This window comes from Struthio camelus, chromosome 19 (assembly GCF_040807025.1).
Source record: "Struthio camelus isolate bStrCam1 chromosome 19, bStrCam1.hap1, whole genome shotgun sequence".
Lineage (NCBI taxonomy): Eukaryota > Metazoa > Chordata > Aves > Struthioniformes > Struthionidae > Struthio > Struthio camelus.
The window spans coordinates 265,193-277,765 of NC_090960.1; the positions used below are offsets into that span (position 1 = coordinate 265,193).

Here is a 12,573-nt window from a genome sequence, read left to right on the forward strand (position 1 = left end):
ATACCACACGACCACTCCCCTCCAGGGCGAAGATTTAAAATCTAGCTGCACTACAACTTGCATCATGCAGCCCCAGTGCAGATTTCATCATCCACCTCTCTAAAGAGGTTTCATCCTACCATGCTGCAAAGATGCAGCAGTACGAATCCTACGTAAAAATAACCTTTGGATTTGTCCATGTTACCAAATACTCTGCCAAAAGAAGAGAGATAGTCCCTCCACATGAGTATCTCTGTATAACAGGCTTTTCTTTTCTCTTATCTGGTCTGCAGAGATGCCTAGGATCCAAAGACTACCTAGCTATCAGCGCAGGCTCTCTCCTCTCCATCAGTAAAAACTGAGAAGGCACTATTGCACTGGGTGACAGCAGGATACTGCAGACAAGTGTCACGGAGGCACAACTCAGCTTCCAATGTTACGGCAAAATGCAAAAGCTCTTTATTAAAAAAACCAGTGCAAAACTCAGTATTTAAAATAGATCACAAACACAAAGCAGCCAGCGCGCACAGAAAGAAAAGCTTCATTTTTCAGTTGCCTTTTGAAATATGCATTAAAAGTTCTTTTCCTCCCACCAGACTCAGTGGAGAAAGGAAGAGAAGGCTCTCACATTGGACTCAAGTTCTCCTCTTTCTCTGGTTCAGACCCCTCACATCCCCTCCCTCTTTTCCATGCCACTCGATGGACTTCGGTTGCCAGGAAAGGCTGTTGCTTCCTTTTCCTTTGTGCTGTGAGGAGCATCTCCCCCAGTGGTGAGTCAGAACTACTGTACCTCTCCAGCCCAAGGCCCAGAAAACAGCACTCAGTTCCAGGATCCTGAGAAGCCAGCAGGACAGTTTTACCATTTGTCACAGTGGAATAAAATGCTGCTGTACTTTGACCACAAGGATTCCAGCCAATGGCTGCAGTTCACAATGATAAAGAGCAGAAACTGACCCTCTCTGTTTTAATGCCACTTGATGCTGTAAAGGCTTGAATCATGGCCAAAACTCAGCTGTTCCGAAAGGATATGGATAGTCACTGCATGGTCCCTCTCAGCAGGTCCCTCTCTACTGCCAGAGCTAAAGAGAGGCTAGGTAGAAGAAGAGCCAAGGTGAGGCAAATCTGCCTGAGCCTGGTCAGCAGCTGCTTGCATCTGTAGCACTGCGTGTCAAAGTGCAGGTGGCTAAACCCAGTGTTTCCAGCAGCTTCCGTACCCCATGTACATGGCTTAGAGCAAAGTAAATGGCTCCCATCTACAGAGAGCTGTAAACAATACTTCTGCTTGTCGTTCACAAGATTTCATTGTGAACAGCCCTGGCATCTGAAAAAGTGCTTCAGAATGACCACTTCCCAGGGAACACACAGCACCACTAGTAATGACAAGATACACTGACAGACTGGCACTGTACAAAAGGACATTGAAACTGCTTCAAATGCTGTAGCAGTGCAGGGGAAGGGCTCTACATTATGAACTCAGATCCACCTGCCTCTACTCCAGCCTTGGATGGTGGCTTCCATCAGTCCTTTATACTGTCAGCAGCAGGATTTCTCAAGAGCAGGAGAGATTTTCCTGTGTTTGCAATCCTTCATGCCACCCCACTCAGACAAAACTGTGCTGCTTAAGAAGAGCCTGTACCTGAATTGCTTACCCTATGTAGATTCTTTACACCATACTCTCATTTCCTAGGACTGAGGGTTCCCAAGGGGGAGCCCTGCACATATGCCATGATGGCATTCTGCAAGAAGCTTGCTCGCTGCGCTTCTTCTTCCCTTATCCTGGAGATCTCAGCCTCTTTCATTCTCAGCTTCTCCAGCAGCATGGAGATTTCACCTTCTTTGTCCAGTAGTGCTTCTCGGTGATTACTTGACAGGGCTAGGAAAGAAGAACAGCATTACTACAGGAAATCAGGGTATTCCCGCAACAAACAGGAACAACACATGCTGTAGTACAGTCAAGGGCAATGGAATCAGGATGAGTGACAGGCACACGAGACGATTCGCAAGGAGCCGTTAGCTGCATGAGACAATGGAAGAGGTTTTACACAGACACAATGTTACACTTCACTGTGCAGGAAATCTAGATATTTTACTTGCTATACAGATTGGGGCAGTTAAATTCAGAGTCTTGGTCTCCTCTATAAAAAGAGGATAAGAATCTCTGCAAGCATATTAGGATTAATTCACAGGTGTATGCACACGCAGGAAGCACTGCTGTCACTACCTATAAGCATAAGTCAGCCCCAGGCCTACTGTAGAGCGCCCATTTGATAAGCACGAAAGGATAACCACGTATAGCCCTGCCACATCCATCACCTTTCAGCTGTCTCTCCAGGGCTGCAATCTTCTCTCTCAGCCCTTCTTGTGCTGTGCGTTCAGCCTGCAGGTGTCCAATCTGCTCCTGTAACTCCACTCTTACTTTATTCACTTCTGTCACCTTCTCCTGTTCCTTACTGCTCAGGTCCTGGCACACAAGCACAAATCCATGAATAACCAAACATCAGCAATTTGCTCTGCTCCAGTGATAAGCACACCTCTGCTCCAATCCAAATTACCTGCTGAAGTTCCTCTATCCGCCTTCTGAGTCCATCAGCATGCAGGCTCAACTGATTGGCCTTGGCTTGGGCCTCACCAACCACTTGTTTTTGCTTAAGGCAACAGTTCTGAGCTTCATCCCGTGACTCGGTCATCAGCCGCAGCTTTTCTTCTAGGTGTTCTAGTCGTTGTTGCTGTAAGACACAAAGGAAAAAGAAAAGAGATCGGTCCCCTCTCACTCCTGCAAAAGCATTCTCCCCTTCTTGTCACCAGCAGCACAGTGCACCCTTGGTAGAGTCAACTGGCAGCAAAGAACAAGCAAAGGCTTAGCCATAAGAGATACGGCACATCTCCCTTGTGTTCAAGGAGAGAATCTAAGCTGCTTTCGGTTGCCAGGAAAAATATTCTGATGGAGATGCTGCAAAGCCCAGCTCAGCCACTGAAAAACAGAAGTACTTCCTCTGGTAGAAGCACTAATGGCACCTGTAGTGTTTACACTTAACGCTACACCTTCACTTCATCCCTGTCATGAACGGCTATGAAACACTGCTGTATGCAGCTAAGCAGCTGCTGTGTCCCTCCACAGACATGTACCAGCTTGCATGTATTTGTAACCCTGTATAGCATTTTCTTTTGTGATGTCATGTATTAGGAAAAATTCTAATAGAATGCTTGATGTATTTTCCTCATCCCCTTCTCTCTTTCCCAGGGTGTTGACCTTATTGCCATTCCCATGAAGTTCAGTTCCACAGCGACACGTCTTACCCAGTAGCAATAGCCATCTGGGGAAATGGAGATTCTGAGTCCAGAGAAATAGAAGCAGGACATGAAAGCTGCTGATAAACAGAAGGATCCACCTGACTGCCAGCTTCAAAAGTTGGCAGCTTAAATGAAACCTGCTACAACAATATCCATGTCAATTCTGTTATTACTGGAAAGCCCTGAGCAAGTGAGGATAGTGGTTAGATTTTGGAGACAATTCAGAGCAGGCTTTTCAGAGCTCCTTCCTTCAGAAATGAGGCTATTTGCAGGACAGTGAAATCCAGAGGAGGGAGTTACTCATCAGTTTCCTTAGACAAATGCGTAAGCCAAACAGCCAAATCCACTCCTCCTTGTAGAGGCAAGGCCCACAGATGGGTCTTCTTACCTCCTCCAACCGTGCCTGATTACGGACTTTTATTAACTCCTCCTCCGCCTGGCCTCGCTCAGTAAGTGCAGCTGCTTTGACTTGGCTCAGCTCCTGCAAAACATATGTAAAAGATCATTCCGGATAGCGAAGCTGCATCACTGCAACACCGACCAGAAAAACAGGAGCAGTTTCCAATCGCAGGCTACAAAGTGACAGCTGTTTCTCACTCAGGGGCAGGGGTGAGATGAGAAGAATCGTTTCCTCACCTTGAAATTGCCAACTAAACTCAATGAAAGTTTCATTTACAGGTAGAAAAGTAATATGTGAAGCCTTCCAAAGACAGGACAATGGGAAAGGGCAGCATTGGATCTAGCTGGGGGAACAGATAAGGAGAAACATGCTACACAACCCACATGGACCACATGGGAAATTTGCAGAGTCAAATCACGGTAAGAGTTTAACTACAGTCAACGGAAATTTAATTTTTGCTCAAACAGAAGTCCAACTTTTAGCTGGGAAACTGAATGCTCCAGTTGCTGTCTTCTGTTCCTCTCCACAACACACACAAGTCTTTCCATAGGTCGGCATTAGAAAAATCCATATAGCTCTCCTGTTAAAACACTGACAGCCTGCTTCTGCCACTGCTACCTGACTATTCCAGGGCACCTGGCGCATCCACTCTCACCTCCTCCAGAGCTCTCCTGATGGCCTCCAGCCTCTGGATCCTCTCTTGCATAGAACGTTCACTGGCCTCAATGTGCTGTGTCATATGATCCACCTGCAAAACAGCAGAAACCATGTTCTGCAAGCGCCAGAAAACCACGGATCTCTAGGCATAATATAACATGGCCATTCAGCATGAGAAAGAGCATCCTCTTGTTGACCCAGCTACCACCAGAAAAACCCTCTTACCTCTTCCACAGAGCTCCACTAGGAAGCTGCAATAGAGGAAGAATCAGCCTTCTAGAAACTGGAACTTTAGACAGAGATCCCTTCCAGTCCAAGAGGAAAGAGATAGAGTTTGAGCCCTTATCTTCCAAGTGGCACAAAACACCAGAAAGAGATTCATTTTCTATTTGTAATGTGGCTGAAATCTTCCCGGTGAATGTCTTTTCTTACAAGATTTCCAAACCTTCAGAGAAATCTATTGAGTTACATTTTGAGAGATTCCATACTTCCAATAAACACTCCAAAGTTGATCACAACCTCTTGCCCTATCCACATTTGGACAGAATCCCCCCTGATATACCACAGGGAAGCTACTAGCAAGCTGAGCCCCCTTGCAGGGGGCATATACATCATGCATCTCTCCATTTGCTCCAGCAATGCATTTTTTATTTCAGCGAGCACAACACGATTGTGTATTCATAGTTAACCACTATGTGTAACAAGAGTGACACAAGGACAAGCCTCTTTTGTGGGATCACGCACTGCTCTGGCCCATGCTCTTGCAAGCTACAAAGTCTTGCTAGCTGGCAGAACGTCTTGTGTTCTTTTCAGCTAGGCTCTGCTTGTAAAAATGGACTTTTCTTCCCACACTGTCTAAGCCCACCCATTTTAACTTTTTAAGAGCATCTGACAGCAAAGAACGGCCTCCGGTGAATGAATGGAGGTTTCCATATCTCAGGTCCAAAAAGAAGCTAATCTCAGGAGGCTGCAGAAACTTCATTCTTACCTCTTTTAATCGAAGGGATTCCATGTCTTCAAGGTTTTGTTTAAATCTTCTCTTCTCCACTTCTAAGCGTTCTGCAGATTAAAGGCAAGCAGATCACTACTAGTCTTCCTAGGCATTCCTGTCACATAGGCTATGTTGGATCACAAACTTCTCCACCTCTTTCTCTTTGGCTGTCTCTCACTGTTGACTCATGGCACAGTAACTTCACCCCACAGGTGCCCAAGAGCTGTCTCTGCTCCTCCACTCACCCTCAGCCTGCACAGCCCGAAGCTTCAACTCTGCGGTTGTGTTGGTCAAGTCCTGTTTTACCTGGAAGAGCTGATCCTGTTGGACTTTGCACTTCTTCTCCAACTCATCCACCTACAAGGAAGTTACCACCATAAAAGAGAAAATTTGAGTTTCTCCTCCTATCTCCTCCTATTAGCAGAACAAGTTGGCTGTACAGAACAATCAGCAGAGACACAAACAGGGGTCAAAGCAGAGGACATATACAAAGCAGAGGCAAGTAGTGTGCAAGTCCCACCTCTCGGCCTTGGGCTTGCTTTCCTACCTGGTTTCTTAGAAGCAGGTTCTTCTCACTGGCAGCAGACAACTCCCGGAAAAGCTTGCCTTCCCGATCAGCACCTTCCTGCAAACAGAACCAAAACTGAGAAGAACCTGTCACTCACTCACCTGAGTCCCTGTACTGCCAACCTACCCCATTCAACACCACACCCAACTAAATCCAATCCAAGCCACAAACGCTATGGCTTCTCTTAAGCCACCTAACGCACCTATCTAATTTACACAAGACTTTTTGTCATGCCCGTCATGGTTAACCCACTAGTGGTAAAAATCACGCTTGCCTCTCCCACCTGGCATCCCCCAAATCCACAAAACCCAGGTATGATAATGACCTGGCGCTCAACTCTCAAACCTTAACCAGGACTTTTCTAGCCCACCTGTTTTTGCTGCTGGAGCTCCTTAAGGTGGCGCTCAGCCATGCTAGTTTGTTCCTGTTTCATGGCACTGAGCAGCTCTCCCAAGCTGTGCACCTTCTGCTCAGACAGAGCCAGGGCAGCTTCAGTCATCTGCAGCCTACAGAGACAAACACTTTCCAGAGAGTTCTCTCCAGAGGGACACTTCCAATGAGCTCTCTACACCACATGGTACAAGACATTAACACACATTTGGCAGTGGATTAAATCAGGATGACTAAAAGATGTATTTTTTGCCTCTGGGAAAAGGAACCCGACAACCTTTGCACGCAGCAGCCTCTGCAAACAATAACTCGGGACTTTTCAGAGCATGGTGCCCTGCTGTCTCATCCTCTTTTCCCTGTGCTGTTTTCTTTGCCTGGAGCCCTCTAGGATTTGCCCGCTCTCACAGGAGAACAAAGCTGGTTATGTTATACCATTGCAAAGTTACTTAAAATTAGGGATAGAATTTTAAATACAGGTATCAGAAATGACTTGCTTACTCTCTACATGAGGGATATGTCCACACTGAAGCATGGCACAAAGAAACTACTTTGAGTTGGCAGAATTCAATTAACCAGGCTTGCCAGCATTTGAAGTCCAGTCACAGCCATTTGCACGTGGTTCAACACAATCTAACCCTACTTTTGGGCAGTTCCAGCTCACTGTTCCTAAACACAGAATCTTATTGGTCAGGTTTTTTTCATATCTGCAGTGGTCCTCAGAGGATACTGCCAACTGACAGGTGAAGCAGGACCATAACAGACTCTTTCCAGGTTGCAAACTGTGCAAGAAACGTGCCTGCAGCCCACCCCCACAATTCTTTTTCTCTCTTCATCCTCTATCATTCACACGCTCTTACACCAATGCACTCGATTTTTATTTAAGAACAGGCAAAACGTTTACTGTGGAAAAGCCAAAGGCCTGATCTGACCACAGCTTCTAGACATTACTGCAGAACTAAGTGGAATACTAAGCCAGCCGCTCTACAAGATTATTCCCTTTCTCATAGCTCAGCTCAGCACTGCCTACAGCACAGAACAGTGAGAAGGCTAGAGTTTTCCTCCTCCATACTTGGCTTTCAGTGAATTCATAATAGAGTGCTGCTCATCCAGTGCTTCCTGCAGCTGGCTGACTCGTGCTGCAGACATCCTGCATTTGGGAAAGACAGAACAAACAAAAAAGGGACTAAGTAGACGGAGAAGGCCCAATCCTGCTACCAAAGAGCAGAAAGTGCCCAGAAATTCAACTCACCTGCTGCTCCTGGTTATTTCTTCTCTCTGTTTGTCTATGGTGTCCATCAAATCCAAGAACTGTGAACAGGACAAACATTGGTGAGAAAATGAACAGCACCAGCTTGAAGCATTTACATTTCTCATCTTTATCTTTCTAACAACAGCAGAAAGCAGGTCAAGACACTCCTGTGAAAGAAACCAAACTGGAGGCTGGACAAGTCCACTACCAGGTCTGATTAAGGTCATCAACCACAGGGACTCTGCACCATTAGGTGTCAGAAGTAAAACAAACTTGAATTTATAGCTTTTTCACTTGGAAAACATCAGAACAGTTGCAAAAGAAGAACTGGAAGTATGAACATGGGTGAAAAATCACCAAACTCCTCCAGAATCCAGAGTGAACATGCTCGGCAGGAGATGTCTCCATAACACGCGTCATGGATTTGATTCTTGGGCAAACTAGCTCAGAGGAAGGACGCAATTTACTAAATAATGCTGAGTGCCTTCTAAAAGATGCCATGCAAATGCAGTTGCACAACATTCCTATCACTGAGTGGTTCATGAGGACACCAGCAGATAGCAGAGGATTCCAGCTGAACAATTTGAACTGCCAGCATGAGGAGATTGCTGACCTGCTTGGCCTTCTCATTCTTCAGACTCAGAACCTCCTTGCTGAGCACGTGGGTTCGACTGCGGGTCTCACTGAGGATTGTCTGACGGTCTTGGTTGTGATCCAAGGCTTGCTCTGATGCAGAGAGAGCAGGAGAGCATGTATGTTTCTATAGCAACAGAATAGCAAGCATTGCTATAGGAGACAGTGCTCAGAACGACACCGGGCTATCAGAAGCACCAGGACAGCAGCCTCTCTGACTGGCCTGTGTACAGAGACCACTCTTGCCTTAAGGACATAATGGAGGGGAACCAAAGAGAGCTGTATATATTGATTAATCAACACCCCAGCTACATGAGAACAGCTCAACTCCACTGCAGGTAGGGCAGTGACAAAGGACATGCTACATTAAGCTAATCTAAACTGACCATTGGCTACTCAGAGGCAAACTAGAGCCCCAAGTTCTTCCATGTTCACACAGCATAGCAGTCTTTAATTCAATCCAAGTTCTCTCTTCCTCTTTCTGGTAAAAGTGACATCTCCTACCTAACTAGCCCTCATTACAGGGCAAGAGGAAGCTATGCAGGGCACTGTGTATATGCTGTTGAGAAGGGGAGAGGGGGAGGGAGGGATGGTTCCCTTTTGGAGCAGTAAATGCCCAATGTCCCTCTAATGCTGAGGTGGGAGGGGAGTTACTGATTCTTTCCCGTGCAACAAGTACTGCTTACCCACAGCCTTCAGGATGTCACTGGGAACATTGTTCCCAGCCAGCTCCAGCCTCTTCAGGGTCTTGTTGCTCTGCAGGCAGTTCAGCAAAGCTCGGCCACCCAAAAGTCCAATATTATTCCAGCGTAAATCTATACAGAAAGCAAACTTTCATCCTGGTAGTCACTCAAAATCTGCTGAAAGATACAGGGCTCAGTAGAAACCGTCCTTCTTACACATCTGCAGGCACGGCTAACTAATCCCAGAAGGGCTCAGCAGTGTCCCCTTTCAAGATGAACGAGAAGGGTAAAAAAGACTGACAAAGCAGAAATGGAGAGGATGTATCTTAAGTGCAGTTACGTGCAGGAAGCCGTCCCAACTTGACAGGCAAGCAAGTCATGCCCCTCACATCTTCACCTTGTGAACCTTCCTTCCACAAAGCACTAAAATCACAACCCACGGATCACAAAGAACCAGCACCAAGAGCCACATTTTCCCAGAGAAAATTCTGGCAAGATGCCTTACTAAGAACAAAGCAGGTGTAAAGTAAGTCTCAGAGCCTGGCATGAGGCATGCCAACAGGATTCACGGGAACAGGAATGAACCCATTCCCTCCTCCACTAAGAACTGTTCTGCTCCAAGCACATATTCTTCACCTGCAGGTTTGGTTCTAGAGATTCCAGTTACAGTTCCCATCCCTCAAAGGCCATGGGGCTCCGACCTCTGTTCCCTGCACAACGTCTGCAAAGCACTTTGGACTACGAAATGAGAATGGCAACACTGAGCAGTTTGCAGAGATCAGGGCAGGCTGCAATCAACTTGAACGTACATGTACGTTTTTGTGCGTGTTTGTGGGTGGACAAAATTAGTCACTCTTACCTAGCTCCTGCAGGCTGGCATTTTGTTTCAGTGCCATGGCCAGCTCTCCTGCCCCTTGATGGTTGATCTGGTTATTGCGCAGATCTAGCCGCTGGAGAAAGCTGTTTGCTCCCAGTCCCTGGCAGAAAAAGGAAAAGCCCTCCTCCCACATGCCCAGGCTGTTCCATTCCAAGATTAAGCTAGAAAAAAATCAGACAGGATTTTGGAGTTTGTTCTATAACCTAGCAGTTTTAAGAGACTGAATAATATTTGGATGGGACGCAGTACCTATTCAGACACCCAGCTCCCCCAACAGAGACTCAGTTTCAGAGAGAAGGGTGCTGCTAAGGCCCTGCATCCTCAGAAAGGGCACCTCCAGTTCTCACTCCTTCACCTGGCCCATCCCTCACAAGAGAGGGCATCACTTGACATTCCTCCTGCCCAAGGAAAAACACCCTCAACCCTCACCCCTTTCCAATTTTGTGCTCCACCTAACAGGAACAATAAAAAGAGGTAGGTGCAATTTTTTTTACCTTCTGATGGATTTGTTCTGCCTAAGAAGTTTTCCCAAAGCCTCTGCTCCTACGATTCGCAGGTTATTTCCCTGAAACAAAAGTCCTGGGCAATCAGCGTGTTATGCCCTGTCCCAATCCAGCTAGCACAGCAAACAGCACCAGGTGCAGTTCAGCTGTAATGTTGATTTTGGTCTATCAAAGATGGCCTGAACAGCATTTGTCTCACACGTCAATGAGCTTTCCAGAAAGCAAACCCTCCTCTGGAGGAACGGTGGATACACACACACCATTAGTCTTATGAAGCATCACGACTAAGAACATTTGACTGGGCTCACAAAAGTCACAGGACAGCAAAGGATCAGCGTGGCCCACGACAGGACAGAAAATGCTGATTCTAGATGAGCAGAACCATTTCAACATGCTTCATTAAGAGGGCCTTGGCTAACACCAGCGCAGATGTGAAAGAAAGGTCTGATGCAGTTTATTACTACAGATGCAAAGTCCTGCAGGAACACAGATCAGAAAGACCCTCTCACAGCAAAGTAATCAACACATATGGAAGTGCATGCTTAGTTCCAAGCCGCAGGCTAGCAGAAAGAGACTGGTGAACTAACTGAATGAACTCTACAGAGGAGCAGGTCAGTCAACTAGTCAATCAGTTTCTCTGGTTAACAGAGAAACTCAAAGAAAAGCCTACATATGCCTTATCTGACCAAGCAGCAACTGACATAAAATACACTGCAGTAGCTGCCTAGCGAAACAACAGAGCTGAAAAAAAACAAAACCCAGAGACAGAAAAGTTATCAGGTAACTTTTGGGCAGCTGTGACATGGTGGATAGGAGGAAAGGACCAAGTCACTCAAGAACTGGAAATTTACAGGACTGTACATGTTGCAGAACAATCCTGCACCAGGACTTTATATTCCTAACTCCCATTAAACTTGTGCTCCTATTCCCTTCCCTTCTTCTTTGTTTTGTCTTAAGCTTACTCTAACTCACCTTCAAATCCAAAGATTTGACTGTGGTGTTGGAGCAAAGCCCATGCAACAGAAGTTTGACACCTGGACAGAAAAAAAAAAAAAAAAAAGAAAGCTGTTTACTTCACATACGTAACCTTCTCCCTGAGCTGGAGGGAAAAGTGTCTTTTCAACCAGCCAGCTCAGGAGATATGGCTATGACAAAGCATCTCGCTCAGTGAACAACCAGTGCTGATGGGAAATGTAAGTCTGAACTCTCAGGGGTGGAGAGTATATATTCCTATATATAGGTGCCTATATAGAGGCACCTAGGCAGAGAACTGCATCTTACCCTAGGTACCTTCTTAACACAGCCCAGGTCCAGATAGACCACATAGACAAGATGCTCACTGGCTTACTTAACCTCTGTCCGTACAGCAGAGACTGAATAGAGAATCACCCTACTACATCCTACAGAATCCTGATCCAACGTGTGCTGGAATTACTGATCTAGTGATTAGAATTAGCAGATTATCACTCTAATCTTCACAGCCTGTATCGGCAGCCACCACCAATGCCTTCTAGTCACAACTGCACAAACAGCCATGGCCTTGAAGGCAGAGGGAAAACACCTCTGGCAGCAAAGGGGTTCACGACCAGCTCCAAACTACGTGTCCTATTGTCCAGTCACAGGTCAGACGCGTTCGTTTGGTTGAAATGAGGAGCATTTCTTCTCTAGTCTGTCCTCTCTGCTAGCAGATGATTCCTGAAGACGGACAGTTATGGTTTTTGTTGCTATCAGGCCCCTGCTACCTCAAAGGCTGTGATACAGTTCCCTTGTTGCCTGCAGCCTGCCTGCGATCGGGTCTCCATTGCACCTTCGTGGTCGAACTCTGCCCGGTGGCTCAAGCCCGCCGGAGGGCCTGCACGCGCCCGTCCGGGCCGAGGGCCGGACAGCAGCCACCGAACGCGCTGCGGTTCCAGAGGCGAAAGCAGCTCCCTACCGCGTTCGCTGCGGGGAGCTTTTCTGCCTCGTGCTCGCTGGTCACCCGAGCAGGGCGAGAAGCTGCGAGGAGGACCAGCGGGGACGAAGGTGGGCGCGCAGGACTGAGCCTCGAACAGCCTAGCGAGCGCGGCCGCCCGCGAGGCCCCGCCGCGCGCCCACCTTCCTCGCTGAGGCCGCAGTCGCCGAGCGCCACCTCGGCGAAGGGCGCGGCGCCGGGCAGCAGCCGCCCCAGGGCGCCGCACGTCTCCAGCGAGAGGCTCTGCGCCGCCAGGTCCAGGCGGCCGCGCCCCGGCGCCGCGCCGGGCTCCCGCAGCCGCCGCAGCACGGCCTCCTGCGGCGCCGCGCCGCCCGCCTCGCACAGCCGCGCGTAGGCCCGCCGGAACTCCTCCATGGCGGCGGCCGCAAGGGCCGGTCCCG

The 12,573-nt window shown here is 47.7% G+C and overlaps 1 protein-coding gene across 2 annotated transcripts; it reads right to left on the bottom strand.

Annotated features, from left to right (window-relative positions):
* Window positions 1-415: 415 nt before the first annotated feature.
* Window positions 416-12,562, bottom strand: LRRC45 (leucine rich repeat containing 45). Of its 2 annotated transcripts, XM_068913981.1 has the most exons (17): window positions 12,316-12,562; window positions 11,194-11,255; window positions 10,213-10,283; window positions 9,701-9,879; window positions 8,845-8,973; window positions 8,139-8,251; window positions 7,526-7,584; window positions 7,346-7,423; window positions 6,257-6,392; window positions 5,866-5,943; window positions 5,564-5,675; window positions 5,316-5,386; window positions 4,326-4,418; window positions 3,659-3,751; window positions 2,532-2,705; window positions 2,293-2,440; window positions 416-1,852 (listed from the first exon to the last, which is right to left on the bottom strand). In XM_068913981.1, exons 1-17 carry the CDS (start codon window positions 12,545-12,547, stop codon window positions 1,656-1,658), a joined length of 2,025 nt encoding a protein of 674 aa, XP_068770082.1. In that variant the 5' UTR covers window positions 12,548-12,562; the 3' UTR covers window positions 416-1,655. The 2 variants fall into 2 exon arrangements, with proteins under 2 accessions (XP_068770082.1, XP_068770083.1); XM_068913982.1 differs by lacking the exons at window positions 10,213-10,283; window positions 12,316-12,562 and having other exon boundaries at window positions 11,194-11,210.
* Window positions 12,563-12,573: the final 11 nt, after the last annotated feature.

Excerpts from the sequence above, each read along its gene's own strand:
- LRRC45 (XM_068913981.1), bottom strand. The coding sequence starts at position 12,547 with ATGGAGGAGTTCCGGCGGGCCTACGCGCGGCTGTGCGAGGCGGGCGGC. Across the intron at positions 7,424-7,525 it reads GAAATAACCAGGAGCAGCAG|GATGTCTGCAGCACGAGTCA; the intron begins GTGAGTTGAATT and ends TCCCAAATGCAG. Across the intron at positions 2,441-2,531 it reads GGATAGAGGAACTTCAGCAG|GACCTGAGCAGTAAGGAACA; the intron begins GTAATTTGGATT and ends CTTGTGTGCCAG.